This window comes from Argiope bruennichi, chromosome 6, assembly GCF_947563725.1.
Source record: "Argiope bruennichi chromosome 6, qqArgBrue1.1, whole genome shotgun sequence".
NCBI lineage: Eukaryota > Metazoa > Arthropoda > Arachnida > Araneae > Araneidae > Argiope > Argiope bruennichi.
The window spans coordinates 56,870,778-56,893,855 of NC_079156.1; the positions used below are offsets into that span (position 1 = coordinate 56,870,778).

At 27.9% G+C, this 23,078-nt stretch overlaps 1 protein-coding gene across 1 annotated transcript; it reads left to right on the forward strand.

The window, feature by feature from the left end:
• Window positions 1-15,961: 15,961 nt before the first annotated feature.
• LOC129972980 (endocuticle structural glycoprotein SgAbd-2-like) lies at window positions 15,962-22,666 on the forward strand. The gene is made up of 2 exons (XM_056087314.1): window positions 15,962-16,070; window positions 19,016-22,666. The coding sequence occupies exons 1-2, from the start codon at window positions 16,059-16,061 to the stop codon at window positions 19,655-19,657; spliced, it is 654 nt and encodes a 217-aa protein (XP_055943289.1). The 5' UTR covers window positions 15,962-16,058; the 3' UTR covers window positions 19,658-22,666.
• Window positions 22,667-23,078: the final 412 nt, after the last annotated feature.

Below are 23,078 nucleotides of genomic sequence, written 5' to 3' on the forward strand. Positions count from 1 at the left end.
CTCTTCAAAGTCGTCTTCCCAATCACTTAAACCATTGATCAAAATGATTATTTATTCTAAAAAATAACAACTAAAATTTCAATGTCTCGACAATTTACGTCAGAGGATCATGAGGAACATTACGTCACACATTACGTCAGAGGATTACGTCATGGGATGAATTCAATCTAACCTTAAGCTTATTAAAAGTCATTTCAAGATGACACTCCGTTTATCTTTCATTTTCATCCAATTTGATACGAAACGAATTGCTTTGCTTCTTTACTTCTTAATGTTCTTGATGCTCTGGGGCAAAAACTAATGTCCAGTCCCGATGTCCAATCATGGAACCTTCGGACCGCCCGCAGAATAATCCCACACATCTCGCAGGAAATGAAATAAAACATGCCTCGAGTAATCCTCAAACTAGATTCTGGTAAGTGTTTACTCAACGGGTGGGTGCTTCGCCCAGCCAGATGAATCAAAATGCGTCGTCATTTCTTCCCTTTGGGGTATTCTTTATACAAAACTGCGGCGAAAAGTTACAACTTGGCGAGTTAATGATGGGAATTTGATTTGCAGTGATTGCTCGCCCAACCGCAGCGGTAGAGATATTTTTTCGTTATAAAGCGAGTCCTTACTAGATGTTACCTTGAATATACGTTAAAAATAAGTAAATGCAAAGTATTTTATTGAAAATACTAACAGTTTTCGACAACTTAGGATAATAATCTTATAGCATAGGATATTAAAAAGAAATTTTACAAAAGAGGGGCGGTGCAAAAATTAGAACAAATAATAAAAATAAAATTTAACACATTAACTTCTACAGAATAACTGCTTTAATACTAATCTTATTTAATGTGCCCTATGTGTAAGCTCCTGCTTTTTCTTGGTCTCAATTTAATTGCAGTTTATTTAAATATCTGAAATAATACAGCGGATAGGATTTCGATAGTTCTCCCCTTAACTATGCATTTAAGAGCATGCATTAGATTCAATGTGGCTTATTAATCCAAAATCAAGTGGAACAATAATTGAAAATGGTTTATTTCTTTAAATAAAATTAAAAACTGATCATTTCTTTATAAACTTATCAAAAAAGAAAATCCAAATAAGAGAGTTGCAATGAAATTTCTTTTAGTTTCCATTTACTAATAAAATAGTCTAAAATATCGCAATATGATCAAAAAATCTGTAATAAACATGTTTTATGAACCATATTATATAAAAATTCGAAAAACAAAAAGCGCTAATAAATTATTATTTAAAAAGGGTTATGACAGTAAAAATATTTAAAGTAGTATTAAAATAGTTTATAAATAAATATTTTAAATTTTTTAAATTAACTATTATTATAAGCTCGGTAACATGGTAAGATTATTATGAAGTATTTTTAAGAAGTAGACCTGTATTCCTTATTATATAAAAAGCTGCTAGAGGAAATAATTTAGTGAATTTTGAGCTTTTTTGTTTATGTTTGTCCTTATTGTTTATTTTGTTTATAAACAATCCATTGAACCATAAAACAAAGAGAGTTTACAACAATTATCATTTTTGACAGATTATCTGAAAGAAAGAAAATAAAATGTTTTCTGTGATACCTAATTAAACCTTCCGATATTCTCTGACAACAGTCGAAGAACTAAAATGCCACATAAAACTGCTGGAAGCCTCTTCACAATGGTAGAGCACTAAGCTTTTAAGAGTCAAATACAAGCTTGAGGGCAGCATCTAATTACAATCCAAAATTACAGGATTTGTCTTCGAATAGCTTCGCATATATTTAAAATTTAATATTTATCTTACGACTGAACACCGCAAAACGGTGTTTTCCCGCATTTCAATATAAATATTTAAGGTGCTTGTAGTCTAATTTATATGCAATGCTTGCCATTACATAAAAATGTAATTAAAAAGAACTCAATCGTTATTTAATAGCTTAATACGGAGGATTGCGAGTCAACATCTACATTAGGTATTTCAAGAGAATTGAAACAATAACATGAGTTTTGAGTTTTATACATAACGTAAATTTTAATTATGGTATTGTGATACATATTAGGAGATCCATTTATTGAATTTCAGAAATTGTCATCAAATATTTTCTTGCAGATTCAAAATGTAGTAACAATTATTTAGAAATAAAAATCCTATTTAATCAGTTATTAGTCTAAAAGGGGTTTCCAAAAGAATATATTTATACTTCCGTGGCACGCATCAAATAAACCTCGCCGATTCAGTTTTGAATTTCTTTGTGGATCTTAAACAACGAAAATGAATTCAATGTCGCAACATAAAAGATCATGCACGTACATGTCCATTAAATTATGTAGAATACGTAATAATCTGAAAAACAATAGGAACAATAGGGAAATTCAAGTTGCAAATTTTGAAATGACCGTAATTTGCTTTTCTTGAATTTCAAATATTTAACAATATTTATAAATGTGAAATTAGTTGTAGTGAAGGCATTATTGAAGAAGTTTTGCAATCGGTCTAAAAATATGAAAATGTTTTTAATCACATTCTTTAAACAGTGTTTAACATTGATGAATTGTTTATTAAATTTTAAATGATATTTTAAATATTTTATCCCATGGCCATTTCAGGAATGCAGTGCGTTAAGTTTGCGAGTATCAACGATAAAACGTCCGTTTTTAGAAGAAGAGTCCTAAAGTAACGAATTTTTTTTATAACTTTAAAAAGTAAAATGCCAGATGTAAAGGTCAAATGTAAGTTTGGAATGACATAGATAAGAAATTGCAGATTGGGCAATGATTTCTTTAAGAGATCTCAGAAGCTGATTGGAACCAGAGGACTAAGATTGAAAAGCTGTAACCACACCTAGAAAAGCACCAAAAGAAAGGTTATCTTTTCATATGTAAAATTAATTTTGTTCCAACAAGCCATGAAAAAATAACATTAATGTCCAATAGCGTGGAGTCTTTTATAGCTATGCATTCTAACACTATTTTTAAAAGTACTTTTAAATTAAAGAATCAAGCGTTCGAAGGATGGTTGATAATACTTGCTTTTTATATCAATAAATACTTTCGAAACATTTTGTATTCTTAACGAATGAAATACTTCTACGAAAATAATGTTATTACTTTTCAAAATCCATCGATGATATTAGATTTCTATCTTTTGTTGTTACTTGCTGCATTATTTAATTTCCAAAATGTTTCCATGATGCATTATCTAATTTCCAAAATGTTTCCTTGACGCATACACATTTTTTAGGAATGAGATGAGAAAAAAAGTGTGAAAATGCCTCAAGTGAACACAAGTTTGTGGCAAAGAAAAGGTGGAATAAATTGCTTGGGAAAAAAAATCACCGAAACCGTGCAGCCGGTAAACATGTAACTTGAAAAATTGCCTGTAAAACTTCAGTATTCACTAAAGGTATTTGTCTTGTTGGCAAATAAGGGTTTACTCGAAGTTTCGCAGGTTAACACCTTCGGTATAAGCTAAAGTAATTTGCTGCACGTGACTTGAATGGCCAATCAAAAATTTTGCGTCCAGTTCTAACGTAACACAGTTGTTTAATGCATTTTGTAGCCGATATTTTGAACGAAAATGCATTTAGGTGAATTATTCGTGTGTTTTTTCCGTACAAGCATATTTTCTAACATAAAAAAAATATTTATTTACATAATTTGATAAAAATATCTGTCTTCTTTGAATTCAGAAGGCTGCATTTTACGCATTTTTTTTTCTAAATACAGTTTTATTATCTTTAAATACAATAATATTGATTTATTTATCACATTTTAAAGCTGAATTGGTTCATTGAAATACAATAATTTAAATAGATTCTTTTATTAATACGAATTGCTAAAATATTAAGATTTTCTATCTTTATTTGTGTAGTTTATAATGCAACATTTGCATTTTATACTATTTCATTATCATCACCTAATTAATTTTCAAATTTTGAATGAATATAGAAAACAAATTGTTGAAGTTTTTGTCTGAAATGGAGGCAAATAGTGAGATGCATTATTTTCAGTTACACAAACATTTAAATGCCTTTAAGTAAAAAAATATTATTCAAAAATGGTAAAAAAATTATTTAACTATTTAAAAAATTGGACGAAGGAATGTGTTTTAATACGATAATGCTTAGAGGTTAATAAACTGTAAACATCATAAAAATAGACTGTTTAAAATATTCTAAAGGACAGATCTTCAGATTTAGAACTCATAAATCAGGCACTCTATTACTTCATTTATAATTAGTACCCAGTAAGAAAGGGCTTTAGAAAATTTTGATCATATTTTTATTTGAAAGTTAATCAAAATTATGACATTTTTAACAGTTTCAATATTTTAAATGTTGAAATTCCATAATTAATATATATTAATTATGGAATTATAATTAATGTATATTAACAATGTTAGTTCCATTATTAATATACATTAATTATAGAATAATAATTTGTATATTGCATTTTCCTTTTCCATTTTATCGAAATGAACTCATCCAAATTTTATTTCTATAAAACGTTTACTTCAATTTGAAAAAAAAAAATCAAAATATTGTTAAATATATTTTACAGCAACATTGTACATTGCTTTAATTGTTGAATTTATTCTAACACGCATTGAGACACCAATAAATATTCTTTTTTCTGTGCATATTAAAACTATTACATAAGTAATAACACGTTTTTAAAACAAAATAAAAGTAGACGAATAAGGTTCAAAACATTATTATGTTAAGATGTTTCACATAAAAAATTTTGAAGTCTTTAAATTTTTTAAAAAAATATCATACTGCTTAAGATTTTGATAAAATTTTTACTCTAAATGACTTGTGCAAAAAGTAAAAAATAAATAAATAAACGAGACACTAAACCTACGGGGAAGGGGTAGTGAAAGCAGGTTTATAATAAAAAACAAAAATATTACATCGGTAATTGGGCTATGTACGAAAGAATTTAGAGGCATGAAGAAGGAATCAGAAAACATTAAATATGCTTCATCAAAAAGAATTTGATTTTGAGGATAAAGGTAATCGTAGTGACACGGAAAGTGTTATGTTTTTAACAATGGTGATCTCTAATCTGATGAATTAAATATATTTCGCGGTTGTCGCTTTAAGTACCAGATAAACACATAGACAGAGCAGTTCAGTTCCCTGCACAAAATATTTTATTAGTATTCTCTTCTCGCGAAAGTATGTAGTTTTCATGAAGTGTGTAGGACGATTTAATGACGAGCTTGCGGTTATCTTAGCTTCAAGATCAAAAGACCAAGGGTTTATTAAATATATTTTCATCATATTAACTTTATACCAATGAAAGTTTAACATACACCTATTGGCGAGGCCTGGAAGTTTGCTGAAGAGTATGCTGGCTTAAGTCTTGCTGTTGTCCATTTACATCAGTTCAAAATGACGAGATCAAACAAAAAATAGTTCTCCCCGCTTGAATGGTAATCAAACTAAAATAATCAATTATTGCCTGGGAAAGTGGAGGTGTTATTCAAAATGCTTCATGAAAAATTTCTAAATACTTTTATCATTAGTTTAGCAATTAAAAGATATTTTGCAGTGGATATTTGGTACGATAAAGCATATAATTTTGTATCGCATGGCAATAATATAATTAAATCTTGTTTTTGCATTTTACACAACTCGAAACTATAGGTGAAAACAATTGATTTGAAAATATATAAAAAATATCCATTTTGATTCGAATGCTAAATAATTTCCTTTTTCTATCTCTAAAAAATAATGCAACATTTTTGTATTTAGATGACATACCTGTACCAAGATTGCGACATGATCAACTAGCTGGTTTTATCAAGAAATCATATCGCTGCATAATTTTTATGGATGGAAATCTGCGCTATTAATGGTCATTTAACGTAGAAAACTCATGCTCCAGTAGTCATCATTTGGACGATTAATCACGAAGAAAATTTGAAATAAACGTCGGAAGCTTTAATTGCTCTTATTTGTCGTTGTCTCATCATTAATTTCATACCATAATCTTGTTTTATAATCTGGTTGAGAGAAAAATTATATATCTGGAAAAAATAATATTAAATACAGGAAACTGCAGAGATTTGAAAGAAGAAAAAAAATTGCGAGATTTTTTTTTGTCACCTGATTTTTTTCCAAAGATGTTACAAAGTTTAATATGATAATGTTTACAGATTCATATATTATCTACAAGTTGCATTCTGCATGAAGAACACATTCATTAAAAATGTTCTACAAGGCAGATGGGTATACTGCCGAATTTAGCACGTAGTTACTTCTTTGATGGAGAATGCTTAATAAGTAAGAACGTTTTAAAATTTTTATAAGATTTTTAACTACAAATTAATCAAAATTTTATTTAATAAGTTTGGAGTTCATTACACTTTTACGCCAAATTAAAATTTAAAAGTAATTTTTTCAGAGACAACAAATTTTTTTTCCATGCACATTTTTGATAGATTTTTAAAAAAGGTTTTAAAATAATCTTTATATTTCTATTACTTTATTAATTGTTTATACCCACTAGTTTTGTGACAATATTTGATATACTTTTTAAATGCGAGTTATTGCTTCTATCTAATTAAAGGTAAATTTTAACAATAAAATAATAATTGAGGAATCAAACCAAAAAGAATATCATGCTACGATGTTTAGGACTACAGAACTGAATCCCCATTAAATATTTTAAAGAATTAGCTACAACATAACCATTTATTTCCTGACTATATATTAGTTTTCACATAGATGCGAATCTATAATTAAATTCCTCTCAATATTTGAAGATTAAAAGATAAGGAATTGATAAGATAAAATTTTATAGACCTTATAATGAAGAACAAAGATTACTCTTTTCAAATTAAATTATAGATAGGGCAAGGTTAAAACAGAAATAAAAACCTGTATTTAAGGAGAGAAAGTAAAACATTCAAGGAGAATTGGTTTTCAATCGAGAGTAGGAGAAACATTTAATCTAATAACTTATAGTTATTATATTCATTGGCTAAATTGAAGTTTTAATGCTAGATAGATTAAAATTTTATTCAATTAAATTAGTTATAATAATGATTAATTTAATGGATGAAGCTAACATTTTAAAGTTATTTAATTTTTTTGCGTGGACGTAGAAGGTTCAGCAGGCAGATAAACGAAACCATTAAAAATGTCGATTTATTTTCAGATGATATATATCAAATGCGTTGTATTAATTTAATTTTGAGATCTAACGAGCATCTTGATAGTGAAAAAAGGAAATGCCTGTGGTGTTATGTCACAGAGCAAATCAAAATGAAATCAATATTCTAGACTTGCCATGTTACATTCTTCAGGTGATTTCAGCATTATGTGAGTTGATTTCATCTAAGGAGCTATGAGAATTATAAAAAATTATATTGTTCAGATAAGCATTTTTATTTGTTAAATAAAAATTCTTCACAAATTCTAGAAAACATCATATTACAAATAAAAAAAATCAACAAATAACTAATCAAACAAGTTTTATATCAAAATAAATATAATATCTATGATTATTACAGAATGAAGAACATTGTTTTTCCAGTCGATTGCCTAAATGACTCTTTATTGGTTAGTATATTATTTACTATTGCAAAAGTTGAACTTTCATTGTTCGTTTACAGAAAAAATATTAACATGATTCTACTGTTTTTTTAAATATTGTTTCATAACTAAAAAGATGTTTTATTCAAAATAAAAAGCTCCACTTCATTCGCATAAGGCAAATGTTTTGAGATATAGCTATCTTCAATTTTTATATTATTTTGTGTTTCAAAGCAGGAAAATGTTTTCTCGCATTCTTTAACTTCAGTAAGTTGTTTTTAAATAATTATACATACACAAAATAATTTACTTAATAATAATACTGAATAGTTAGAATAACACTATTAATATTCACAGCACTAAACGAAAATTATAGAAAAAGAGTGAAAGAAAATGTAATCAGATTATTAAACTAAAACTAATTCAATAATTCGCGTAATAGTAATGATAAATATTCATTTCGAATTTTTAGTTGTGTATTATCGAAATCGATGCTATTCATTGATATTAACAATCAAATGTAAAGTTTTTTTTAATGCACATATAACAAAGCAAATAGTTCGAAAGTAAAACTAAAAAGCTACCATTCATGTCAGGCATTTCTTCTCTTTCTAATATTTTTTATCATTTTTGAGTCATTCGTTTCTCCTTGTTTTGAAAGGTAAACTATCGAAGATATATCTTTTCTCTCAGTGCATATAAAAATTTGGATCTACAGTGCTTCAATCAGATATGTTAAAATTCTAAATATTCTGATATCGAAAAATCTGAATATTGGAATCCTGAGTAACCAAAACTCAAAATTAAATAATTATCAAAAATTATTCTCTGTGTAATCCTTCCTAAATTTACCATCGAAACTTTAAATATGTCTATTTTAATTCCTTCCATTCCGTACATTGAAAATCTGTTAATTAGAAATTTAAATAGACAAAATTTTTAATTGAATTCTTTAATTTTGCAATGAAAATTTAACATCAGTACAAATTTTAATTGATTTAACGGTTTTCTGATTTTATATTTAATGTTCATTGGTTTAACACAAGTCCAGCGTTTGCATGCCTTTGAAATCATATAAAAGAAGTTAAAGTTTGTTGATATCTTCAAGTATATATTACAGTTATTTTTTGTCGTTGAAGAACTTCTAAAATTTATATTAACACCTTGTCTATTGAAACTTGGGTTTGAAAACAATTTTTGACTAATTTTTTTCAGTCAAATTAACCATTAATGCACCCTTTGTGGAAAACAAACTTCAATATTTCCTATCTGAAAACTGAAAAAAATAAATAAATAACTACTTAAAATTCATCCAATCAGTGCTCAAAATAGAATACTTATTTTGAAATAATAATACTTTTACATATATCTTTTTGATGCACATTCCAGCCGTCCCGCTGTTTAATTTTAATGAAAGAAAATCGAGGTGATCAATCTAATTTGATCGATAATGTCACTCTAACATATAATGATACACTGGACGATTTGTCACCTACAAAATTATCACAGACGGTATGGGAGTGTCCATATTTAAAAGACTAATTAATCTATGAAATCTTTTTTGATACTCACTGAGTTATTTCTATTGCAGACATGACGTCTGACGCTGTTTCACTGCATTAACATACGCACCTATATAATCAACTGCGTCAGTTATTTATGTGGATGATAATGTTGAAGCTATATAAAATCTCACAAAAGAGGTGTTTAAGTTTGTAAGGAGTGTCGAGATCTATAAATATTTTAAAGTTTACTTGCTGTACGTTCTGTAAGTTAACAACTATGTACGCGGTAGTTATAATTACAGACATAAAATGCAACTAATGATTATGGACATTTTCCTTACTGGATTATAAAGACTCAAGTATAACAAATAAATATATTGTATCAGTTTAATGTTTATCGGAAAATAAAGAGTTAGCACATTTTTATTTATTTATTATTGTTACTTTTGTTACTTGGGTATAAATATATTTGAATATATTCTTTATTAGGACAAACGATAATTTTAATTTATGCTTTTTCTTTTTACATGTCCAACTATTTCCTCAACAAATAAAATGAAAAAATTATTTTTTTTTTACTTCCAGTAACCTTCTGTCCGTTTTATTTTTCGGATTACAACAAAAATATTTTTATCTAAGTGTCTGCTATCTTTAATAAAATACATAAAATCTGCCTCATTTATCGAATGCACTTTCCCCATAATAAGATTCTCAATACTTTTTGACATGCGATTTGTCTGGTGATAAATTTTGAGGAGAAAATATATATTTTATTTATATGCACTTTTCTTTTTATAGTAACGCTAACTGCTGAAAAAAGTGATTTTTAATTTTTTAATAGTAATCGGCGTTTACATACAAAACTGGTTAAATTTTCTGAAAAAACAAATTGTTTAAAAACCATGCTTGAATCATGATCATTGACAAATCCCATTAAAATGCTCAACATTTTATTGTATTTTTTTACTTTCAATGTTGCGACCATATTTTTCTGTTCCAAAGTACAAGAATATGATAATGAAATGAAGAAGAAAAAATCGATTAACTGAGATAAGTAACTAAATATTTATAAAATATACTTCGTGTTGTATACGTGTACACCTTATCATAAATTCAAGCTTAGTGTAGAATTTATTACGAAAACAATTATAAAGAAATCTGAAACTGACAAACGAGATTTTTAAAAAATGAGATTCATAATTTCAATTTAAATAAGCATTTAAATAAGTGTACATCAAATTTTAATAAACAGGACAATGCCATGACTGTAATCTCATTGGAAATTAATATAACTTTTATATTGAAAGCATACAAAATGACAGCAAATTAATTGAAGACTTTATATGAAAGAAAGTGTTTATTTCTAAAATATATACTTCAAAAAATAGTAAATTTAAAATTTAACTAATTTTTCCTTTAAGAAAAATTAGTTAAATATCTAGAATGAAATTTTATTTTCGAACAAAATTACTGCTATAAGAATATAATCTTTTTAACAGAAATTCACATTCGTTCGTCAGTAATATAAGTATATCTTCTAAACACTGATGGTTTTCAATTTGTAATTGTTTAAGTAAAATTTCGGGTTTCTGTTACCAAAATTTAGTTTCTAATTCAAAAATAGGAAATTAAGCTTTATGTACCTCAAATGCCTTAAAACACATACTTCAACAAGCAATTTAGACAAGAATCCTAGATAATATCTAAAATTTTGTCATATTTGTTTAATAGTATAATATTTATTCAAATGCGAAACAATTTTAAATCAAATTATTAAATTTCTTTTGTAAGAATATAGAATCTTTTAAGCCGGAATAATATAAAATGACATCATGTTATCCTTTTAAAAAGCATTATTAATTTATCGTAAATTCCTAAAATTGTATTAAAAAAATCGAGATACTTTCACTAACTTTGAAACAAATATGTAGTAACAGTAGTAAGAAAAAAAATAGTAAGAATTTTTTTGAATAAAGAATTACTCTGTGTGAACAGAATTAGCAATTTAACAGATTTCTATTTCAACAGCAGGTGAATAGTAAAATTCAAAATCTTTTGCATAAATTGCTACATTATTGAAAATTTTGAAAAATTTATTAAAATTTAATTTAAAAAAAAAGGGAAAAAATTACCGTAAAAAACTAGTTTTTTGAATTTTAAGATAGCATAAAAAGGTTTTTATGCAATAATATGTTCCAATGTTATTAAAGAAAAATTGTAATAAAAATATTAATATCCTCCCTTAGCGAGCACATATTAACCAAGATGCAGGTACTGATCTTCTTTAGTAATTGTAAATTTGTTCATTAGACAGTTTCGAACGATTTTTCATGAGGCAGCACACAATTTACAGATATTATGCCAACCTATAAACATTATTTATTATTGTTAATGAACCTTTGAGACACATAATCCAATCCCCCTAAGCAGATACAAAGTTTGATGTATTAATATTACTTCATTTCTGTTACAAATAGCTAAAATTAGACGCAATCAACACTTGAGTGTCGCCAAATGGATATTTTAATTGGAGAGCACTTCTTGAATTTAATTCAAGCCCACATAACAGATGCATTCTGAATAAAATAACAACAAGTAGGGAAGAATTTTTGCATCAGCGCGTGTGTTAAATCATTAATCAATCCCGCATTCATTAATCAGAAAAGTTAATGATGTATCGGCAGTTTTCAATTATTTCATACCAAAAATGAAAGCGTGGAATAACTTCGGGGGGGGGAGAATAATCCGTAGTTGACCACAAATAGACTTTGTGAATACTAATCATCCGATTATGCGACGAGAAAGATTAGCAAGCATTTTAAGATTTTTTTAAAGATATTATCAACTTTGCACTTTTTTAAGATTCCCAAGTTTGAACAAAGAGACTTGTATTTGCATCTTGAAAATCTTACGCAATATTACAAAAATTATTAGAATTCCAAGACATTTCAATATATGCATGAGTTATTATGTTAACGAGATAAATATGATTAAAAACTCTTTACAAACCAATTTCTTGGTTTGTAAAGAGCTGAATCTGGCTTTGTTTGCTGAATCTGGCATGTGGTATTTCTTGCATAATAAAAGCTCATTAAAAAGAGATTTTCAAAATCCTAATTACTTTTTTAATTAATCAAATATTTAACCCCTTAATAGTGAATTCGCCTAGCTTTGCTCGTGCTTCGCATTATTGTAATTTTATACTTATAATCTAAACTTAAATCATTCACAGATGTTTCATTATTATTTTTTGTATAATTCGATAAAAAATTACTAGAATGCCGTTAACATTTTTAGTGTTCCACGGGCGGTCAAAGTTACAACACATTTCAAGATCAGAAAATCTCATCTAATTAGAAAGTTGCAAAAATAGTGCCGGTAAGGAGTTGAATTATATCTTCAACAACTTCAGAACATACTATTGCACAAAAACTTTTTTACATCATTTTAAAATTTTAAAAAATTAACTTTTTCAATCATATTAATTTTATTTCCGTTATAAGTTTTTCTCTAAATTTAATAATTTTTTAAATATATTTTGAAATAAATTTTACAAACATGCTTTACATGGTTTTACACATTCAAGTACACCGCGGTAATATCAACTACACTTTTTTGCTGCTATCATTATTATAAATGTAAGAGAAAATGTTGAAAATTAATAAAAATGAACGAGTCAAACCAAAAACAGATGTTTCGATTAGCAGTACGAACTTCAGTTAATTTTTTTGAATAGCATAATTGCATTAAGGTAGCTAGCTATATTTCAACTGAATAAATTTCAAAATTAATTTATTCCATATTTTATAACAAAAGAGTTAGTTGACATATTAGTTCAATAAGAAGATGAAAATGTTTTTGAATCTGTATATTATTATATAATATTGTATATTATTTTTATTACTACAAGATGCGTCAGGAAATCCAAATTTGCAATACTTTCTTCATTCTTTGTTAATTGCATTGTTGAAATATTCTTAGTAAAAATATTTTTTTCATTTTATTACGTGAATGAATATGAAGTGTAAGTTGTTACTTTCATCAAAATTTTATATAAATTTCCAAGATATTCTTCTAGATATTTATAGATTTTGAACTTATTCGATATAAAGTCATAAAATTCTACACAAAAAATTCCAATATAACGGGTTAGCTGCAAATCGTTATGTTACCATTGTTATTACTTACAATGACTTAAAATAGTTTATTTTAATGAAATTAAGTAAAGAACTTTAAAGATTGTATTCTACAATTTTTATTGGTAAAGACGCTGTTAATTTGGAACCAATATAACGGTACCAATACCAATACTAACAAATCAAAACTTTCCTAATGAAAGCTAAAAGAAGGGTGCAATCCTACAACAATTTAGCCCGAAAGTTCAAAATATTGGATATTAGTCCATTGGATATTAGTCCAATACCAATACTAACAAATCAAAACTTTCCTAATGAAAGCTAAAAGAAGGGTGCAATCCTACAACAATTTAGCCCGAAAGTTCAAAATATTGGATATTAGTCCATTTTCTGCGAATCCTGTGATTTCTGCAAGCAAAAGTTGGTTTCATTATATTTCTGTCAACAAAGATAACCGTCTTCCCCAAGTATTTAAAATCGTATATGTTATCTTTCCTATGGTCACTTAGATGCATCTTAATTAATTTCTTTTACTAACAATGTCTGCTATAGAATTAATAATATATGGAATTAATGCTTTTTTTAACTTATGAATATGATACTGCTGCAATAAACTTATAAAAATGATTACTTATAAAAAGGAAATTATTAACTAGAAACGAGAATATATATATATATATATATATATAATTATATTTCTAATTTTGTACATTAATTTCAAATTAGAATGTTTATTTTTTTTTCTTCAAAAAGATGCTACAATTTCTAAGACAAAAGAAAATTTGAGAACTTTTTTCTTTAAGTAATTCTTTTTATTTTAAATAGAATATTATAACTAGTACAAAAATTCTTTTTTTTTCTTAACTAACACGTAAAATAAACATTTATGCCCCAAATTAATTAAGAATCATTTCTTTTAATGAATTTTAGGAAAACTTGCATGCCTAAGTAAATAATTATATGTTTGATCTATTACATTCATTCTTAATGATTTAATGATCAATGTATGCTTTTCATAGCTTAATTTCTTTTTATCATTGATTTCAAATGTCAGTCATAGATGGATTTTCCAGGCAGTAAGGGACACATATACGTAACTGTTTATTACGTAAAATTTTAGTAAGTCTATTATCTAACTTAAATGCGATAATGTTTTTTTTTAATTTCAAAATACTATGGAATGTTTTCATCATACATAAGCAATGCATTATTCTTTTCTTTATCTAAATCGCACTCCATTTTATATGATAAATATATTTAATATTTTATTAAGAGTACATTCAATAAGTGTTTATAAGTGTTTTATTTTACACCATGATACAGAAAATTTTAACGTATTTCAACGAATAAATAAATTTCAATTAAAATCACTGCAAGAGAAATCAGTCATTACTTTGTCCCGCTTTTTTCTAAAAAATCGAAACAGTTTAAAAGCATCAAGGGTTTATTTTTAAAACATATATATAAAAAATAATCTTTAAAACGTATTCTAATATTCTTCGTTGGAATAATTTTTTTTGATAAGCAGGTCAATGGAATGAAAAATAGAAACCTAAAAATTATGCGAATAAGCTTCAGTAAATTAATTTTCTTTTTGTTAAAAAAACAAAAGCTTACATTTTATAAAAGTCTTAAAATCTTTACAAACATTTTTGTTATAAGTGATAATTTAAGTAGTATTAAAAATCTTATTTGTTTCAGGTTTACAGCTTAAAAAAATGTTACAGTTTCTGTTATATAAAAAGTACCTGTTTGTATTTTATGAACTCTGATCTTTTCGATTATAAATTATTTAATTCTTCTTCCCAGGTATGAAACATAAAAATCTTAAACAGTGATTATTTCTCCTATATTTCATGAATTGTTTAAAATGTCGTTAAAAAAAATAAAAAATGCAGAAAGTAAAAATTTTATTTCTTGTATTAAAACAACATAGTAGGCATTGTATAAGAAAACGTAGATAAATGTTCATATATACCGTATTAACTTTATCTATTACCATATTAATTTTATTTTTTATTTGCTGTCATATTAATTTTTTCGCTTATAATTATTTTAATTTCTCTTGATAGCAAATAAAATCTCAGTAGTCCTAGTTGCTATCATCTCCATTGTGTAAAATTCACTTTCAAAGTGTTTCTATAATCTCAAACATCTCTACGTGAATCAATTCACTTACATAAAAAAAAAGAAGAAAAATATAGAACGTTTGCCTGGATGAACATTTGCTCCACCTTTTTCTCTCAAATCCTAACAAAGAAAATACCTCCACAGGTTATCAAATAACAAAAAAAGGTCACTTTTTTTTTGTCTCCACAAGGCTACGCATGACGGAAAGGTTAAAATTTATAACCCCCAAAAAAATCAAAACTGAAAAGTTAGGAAATCAATGAGAATACCGCATCTTCAAGTAAATAAACACAATGCTCTAGATACAACAGGCAACGTCCTGCATATGTTAATAATGTAGGAAGAAGTTGAGCTTTTGAAGGTCGAATCAGAACATGGAAGTGAATGTGGTAAACATAGCTTCCACCAGCTTGGGGGCATTGAGGCAAAGAAAAGGCTCAATGAAAAAGCTCCACCCCATTCTTTTTTGTGGAATGATCTCGCTTTCTACCTCCGATAATTCCTATTGGAAGAGGAGAAAGTGAGCAACCTTGGTCAGATTTAGGTTAATGACAAAAGAAAGATAATTATCAGAAATCCCTTGTTGGACATCAGGACGCGATGGTGACGTCACGGAATCGGAATTTTTACGAACGAAAAGACGGGATGACCCATGAGTATAAATAAGGAGAGTGGACCAACAGTTGTCACATTCGAAATTTCCTGCTTCCTCTTCAATACCCTTTCTGAGGCACCAGTTGAGGTTTTCAAAGTTCAACAATGATCAGCCAGGTAAGCAGGTGTTCGCTTTTTCTTATCATCTTTTATTTAGAAAACGATTTTCCAACCATCCTACTATTGTATACGGACGATAACGGGTTACATTTCGGCTATTGCCCAGAGAAAGTGAAAACGAGTCTTACTTTCTTAACTCTGATGTTAAAATTCTAAGTTAGGAATTATGAACATGATTCTTTGGTCAAATAATCTTTAAAATGTGTAAGAATAATTAGACTCTACATATGGATTAAATATTTATTAGAATTATCAGTTTCAACTAGAAATAGTCTTTTCTTTTTCAATCGAATAGTTTTTTAACTTGTAATAATAAATATACTAAGGAATTAATAAAAAGCATTTTTAAATAGTTTTGAAAAAAATTTCTTTTACAATTCATTTGTTTCCTATATTCAAAAAATTATACTATTTAGTTTCATTTTTTACACTCCTTTCATTAAGCAAGATTACATTTGTTGAGGCCATTATTTGAACTTCGCACAACAGGATGTTTGAAAGGTCTATTAAGAGATTCGTTTTATTTTCCAATATTCTTTGAAAACTATATTATGGGGTTTATTTTATGTGAATGAATTAGTTTTCCATCGCTTACATATATTTTATAAATTTCTTCTGTTTCGGAAATCAACCGAATCTCTTAAAATTTTCAATTACAAACAACTGTATTGTTATAAAATTTTATTTCAATTTAACATGAAATAATACTCAGTTTATGATAAACTTAATAGATCAATGAATAATATTAATAGTTTTATTAAAATTATTTTTAAATAAAAATATTAATACTTTCTGTCGGTAAACATAAATTTATAAGCAAAATATTTGCCAAACCAAATTCATATATGCTTCAAAATTTGTACCTTTAAAAATTAAGTCATAATTTTATGATAAATTTCACAAAGATATATTCTTTTTTTGTAAGGCATTTTTCTGAAAAATTGCTATGCTGTCGAATTATTTGAATATTAATTCTATAATGAACAATATGCTTTCCATTTTATTAGAAATGAATTGAAATTTCAATGCTTCATATCACGAATTTAAAAAAAATCGACCATTTATTACTTCAAATTTAATTTAAAGTAATAGTATTTGATAAATTGGAGTTTTATTGTAGCTTCTTCTTTAACTTGAATGTAGTCATAATTGATTAGATTCAAAAAGTGCATAGTAGCCGACTAATCAAAAAGTTCCGTGATGTAGTGATGCTTTCTCATTGTGTCTAGAAACCTTAAAAAGAATATTTTTATTGAAGGGATTTAAATTATAGGCGTGAAATCATTTATTTTTACAATTTATTATAAATTTGAAGACAGAAATTTTTTTTGTTTCCATTGCTATCTTACGACCAACTATTTCTCGAATGAAAACACAGAATTGGGGCAACTGCAGAATTTCCCCAAGAATAATGAAGCTCTCAAAATAATTGGATCTATTAGCGTCTACAAACAACACGATGAAACTTTTTCCTCTGTGGGCGAATATTAAAAACACACCAGAGGAAAAATAATAATAAAAAAGCAAATTGCGCTAAGTTTCCAATTCTGCCACCGCCCGCGGATTAAACCGAATTACCAATTTCTAGCCCCCTCAGCAGGCTAAAAAGCGAGGAGGCGACCTCCTTCGCTTCGAAAATACACACAAGGATGATAAATAACTATTTTTCCGAACATGTCTCTGTTCCCGAAAGGCAATTAAGAAGATCCCGAGCAGCCATAAATAATAATTGCGTAATTGCAGTTGCTTAATTGAAAATAATTGTGTGCGTCAAAAGGTCACTTTAAGGGCCCCTGGCTTCCTCCGTCAATTATTAATGATAAGCGGGATCAAAGTAAATATTAATTTTTCACCGTCTCCCTTCCAGGGACGGTGGCACCACACTTTTTAGAGTTTTCTTTAGAGTTTCCCAGCAGAGTTTCCATAATGAATATCTACAACACACTTCGGGGAAATTTAGGGATATAGAGGCATAGGATGGAGTTCTTACTACCCTTTATTTTGGGAATTAATTAGGGTATGCGCAATTCAAGGGTTGTTACTTTACTGGAACAGTATGGTTTTGTGTTAGTAAAGAACAGATGGAAGTAGATATGTTTTATATAAAAAAGCATAACTTGTAACCGATGTTTACTTTCCATTAAACTTGTTTCCAAACTCCTTTGGGGATTGCGGTATTTTGAAAGAATTACAGACGTTAGCTGATGCTCCTGGTATCCTTTATTTTGGATGTACAACATAATAATAGTTTATTGTAAGGGTCTAGTTTTGAAAAAATGATTCCAGTAAAAATAGCTAATTCATGACATTTTTATATAAAAATGCATAACTTGTAGCGAATGTTTACTTTCTGTTAAACTTGTTTCCAAACTTCTCTGAGGATTGTCGAATTTTGAGGGAATTTGGGACTTATAGATGTTAGCTGACGCTTATTCACTCCTTACTTTGGATGGTAAACGCAGTGATAGTTAATTTATAGTACCGCTCAGGTTTTGAAAAAAAATAGAGTGAAAATAGTTAACGCGCTGCTTGCAGTCTTTGTTTACTTTGTATTAAGCTATGTTTCAAAACACTCAGGATATTCGAATGTGATTTGGAAATTTCTTAGGAATTATCATTAAAATATGTAATCATAATCATAGCAAATAATGATCACAGTGAAATGAAATGGTATTTGCGAGGGTAAAAACTTCAGAGGAAAGCTTTTAAGGTTTATGTAAAGGCATTTCATTTCCTTTCCTTTCAACTTTCTTTTGCGTATAAAAGAGAATGCATAAATATATTCCAGTGTGAATTTTCTGTATAAAAAGTTTTTATACGTAGTCTATGAAACATAAATTTAAGGATAAGAATAATGCATATTTTCTATTAGAGCGAATAAATGTTTTCTATAATAATGTCTCATAAATTGCATCGAATTTTAATGAAATTTTATTTTCCAGGTACTTTTCCTTTGCCTTGTCGCCGGTTGTCTGGCCCAGTATCCTTACAACCAGAACCAGTACGCTCCCCAAAATTACCAACATCAACCTCAAAACAACCATGGTAATAACCAACCTGCTCCAGTCCACTACGTGAACATTGGCCAACAACTTGCAGGCGACTACAAATTCGGATACAACACTGGAAAAGACGGAGTCTTCAGAGAAGAAACCCGAAACCCTGACGGATCTGTATCAGGTGCATACGGCTACATCGATGCTTCTGGCAAACAGAAGGTTATCCGATACACAGCCGGCAAGGATGGATTCAAGGCCGAAGGTGATGACATCCCAAAGGCACCTCCAGCACCTCAACCTGCTGCTCCCCAGCCTGCTCCCTATCAGCCTCAGCCTGCTCCTTACCAGCCACAGCCTCAGTACCAACCACCAGCACCTCAATACCAACCCCAGCCTCAGCCCGCTTACAACAACTACGTCCAGCCCCAGCCAACCCAAAACTACAACCAGTATTCTCAGCCTCAGCAAAATGGAGCCTACAACCCTTTTGCATACCACACACCTACTCCAGGACAACCCAGCGCTCCAGTGAACCTCTTGTCCTATAACATCGGAGGTGCACCAAACCAGCATTACCAAGGTTGAGAATAAGAGAAATTCTCGATGTAAGGTCATTATCCTAGAACATTTCAATCACAATAAGTTCAAAAATGAGCATGAAAAATACATGCATTTATTGAACGTTGTTATTTATATTTACTTCAACAAAAAAAAAATCTATGCTGCTTTGGTCAAATGGATTTATATAGGTTGTTATATACATATACATAATGCAATAGCCTCTGCAGTATTAAGCCGCCAAATCTGCCTGCGTTAATCATAGTTTTGGGTAGGTGCCGCTGGACGCACTGTCAATGCCCTGGTAATAAATAGATTCTGCTATTCAGTTTACGCTGCGGTTTGCTTATATTTTATATGGCTCAGGTTAGGAAAATAATTGCCAAATATTGTGCCAAATCACGATATATAGCTTAATTTGCTATCTGTATTTTCTTACCAATTTCTGGTATCGCCCGCTGTTTATAAAAAAAAAATTCTTTCCGAGAATATATGTTTCCTTTTTTTTCATTATCAAAAACGTCTCAAATGATTTCTGATAATACAAATTCATACTGATCTCAGAAGGGATATTCTTTTCCCAATTCCACGTATGAACATTAATATCCAAATATTATTTTTCAGTTTAAATATAAATTTTTAATAGGCACTTACCGGTGAATCTGCTATTTTCTTATTTAGTATTCATCAGAATATAAGTATTTAAATAAGATATTACCTTCCGAAATTTTATATGCTATATATCATATGCACATGAAATATATTTATTGTTATTATTGAGAATAATTCTACGTTTAGTGAGCAGTATATTATTATTTTTTAATTCAAGGAAATGACGAATGTCTATACAAATGCATTGTATTAACTATGCAATCGTTAGTACAATGCTTTTGGCCTTGCATTTGTATATTGTTTAAAATTGATTTCTAAAACGCTTTAGCCCATCCTCGCATACTTGTGTTTTTGTCGCTCTTTCCCCCCTTTTATGATTTCAGTACAATTCGCAATGATTTATTTTATGTTCTTTATCTGTAGTGTCTGCATTATATCACATAAATGAGCTTTTAAGTATAAATACATTATTGTAAATTTAATGCTTATTCGATAAAAATTATTCCCGCAAAATATTCAAACAAATTTTTTTTTCTTCTCTCTTAATAAAGATAGATAAAATATTTCCCTAGCTAAATATATTCTAAAAACCTGAAATAGGTAGAAATAAAATCCATTTATAATTACTTAAAAAATACATTAGCTAATTCAAACACTTATTCAATATTTAGTTACGGTAATCATATTTTTTTCATTATTTCTCTTCAAAACGCAAATAAATGTTTAAGCAGAATGTTAAAAATAAATTTTTTTCCGAGGAAAATCATTCCAACGTAAGATATAAATCTTCTTGAAATGTATTTAATGTCACAAAAACTTGAATCATTTTATGTATTTACCGTTCTCTTCTCTTTCGCAAACATTCCATGTGCGGCTAAGCCTAATTTAATTCTATATTCTTCCGTTTTTCATCATAGATTATGCAGTTTCTTTGTATTTGCACGTTTTTCAATTTGCATGTTATTTGCTCAGTATAATTTTCCGCTCTGCTGAATGTATTTCTTTTTCAGTATGTTTGTTCTTTTTCTTTTCTTTTCTTTTTCTTATCATCTTACTAATTTAATTCTTGTGTTTTGAAATATAATGATCTCAAAACTTCACCTTTTCGTGAAAACTTCGCCATTTTCCGAACTTTTGCACTGCTTTTTCTTTATTATTATTTTTTCTTTGTTATTATTCTTCGTATTTGCTTTCCTTTTTAATGTTTGACTATTTTCTACAGCTTCCGGTAATTTAATATAGTTTCAACTCAGTTCTTTTTCCCTCTAGAGTTTCTTCTAGGGAAAATGAGGAGGGAATTTATAATTCGCAACCATTCCTAATACTTGTACACTACATTCAGAAATTTAATTTTGTGTGTTCAGTTTTTTTTTTTCTTTCCTATCTTCGACTTCATTCATTTAGATAGAGAATATTTTATCTATCTCTAGCAGAAATTCTGTTTAGTAAACAATTTTTTGCCTCCATTTAAAATTCTTTTCAATCTGCTTTTCAAATAGTGATGCTGATTATTTTTAAAAGAAAGATTCGCCTTCAGAAATCTTAATGCTTGTTTAAGCATATTTTCAATTAGAAAGTCCAATTAAGTAGGGACTGCGCCTTTAAAATCCTATTAGCATCTCAATATGCAGGGGAAATGCTTTAATTCAGCTTAGTAGTGGATATCTTATTTCTATACCACCCACATTTCAATGAAATTAACTTTAGATACATATATAAATATAATTTTATTATGTTTGTGCATCTAAATTAAAATGCTCGCTTTCTCTGTATTCGATCGTAAAATTTAATTCAAGGTTGTTGAAGTTTCATCGCTTAGTCGATGAAAATGAAATACTAAATGCTGCTTTTAAATTATCTTTATTGGTTGAAATAAGACGAGTAAAATTTTATTATGAATATTTATAATCATATAAAGAATGCATTATTTTCATTTTAGAAAAAATTAGTCATTTTATTTCTGCAAATTGCCGTATGTCTTTATATACTTCTAGACTTCTGCAGTCTTATTAAGCTTAAGTATCTTTTTTTTTCTTAAATAAAGCCTTCATATAAATACCCAATTTATTTAATTTTTAATATAGATGCATTTGTATTGCGAAATTTTAATTATTCTGAATTTTCTGAGAGAATAAATTTATTTTTCTTTATAAAGGAATCGAACTTTCATTTAAATTTTTTGGAACAAGATTATTTTTTATAGTATTTATTTTTACACAATCCTTCGATTAACCGTTATTTACAAAAATAATAAAATAATTTAAGGGAAAAAATGTAATATAAAAAAGAAGGAATTTTTAGAAAAAAATTGTAATGATTTCAGTGAAATAAGTTATAATGATTTTACAAAAATTCTTTTATAACATTTTAATCCTTTAAATGTGTTTTTTTTTTATTTTCTCAATATTAAATAATGATTGGGAATGTTAAATCAGCTCAGCTTAAAATATTTTATGTATTGCATGTCGTTTTGCTCCTATTTTGCTTTAAATATTTGTATTTTTCTGTCTTTATTGGTTACTTTAATTGCTATATAATTGATAAAATATTAACATGTATGTTTAAGCTCTTTTTGTTTGTTTAAACATTATTTCAAAAAAATCCCGGTTTAAAGTTCCTTTCGATTACGTAAAAGAATATTTTGCAAAGATAATGTTTTGCTAAAAATTTATTAAATGGCGTTATCTTATTATATCAGTAAAAAATGAAAATGTTTATTTTGCAGCTTTTAGCTACGATATTTTTTTTTCAAATTTGATTCTTTAGTTTTATTGAAAACTATTGATTCAAAAAATTGTTATTATATTGTTTATTTTGTTATGCGGAAAATTTGTAT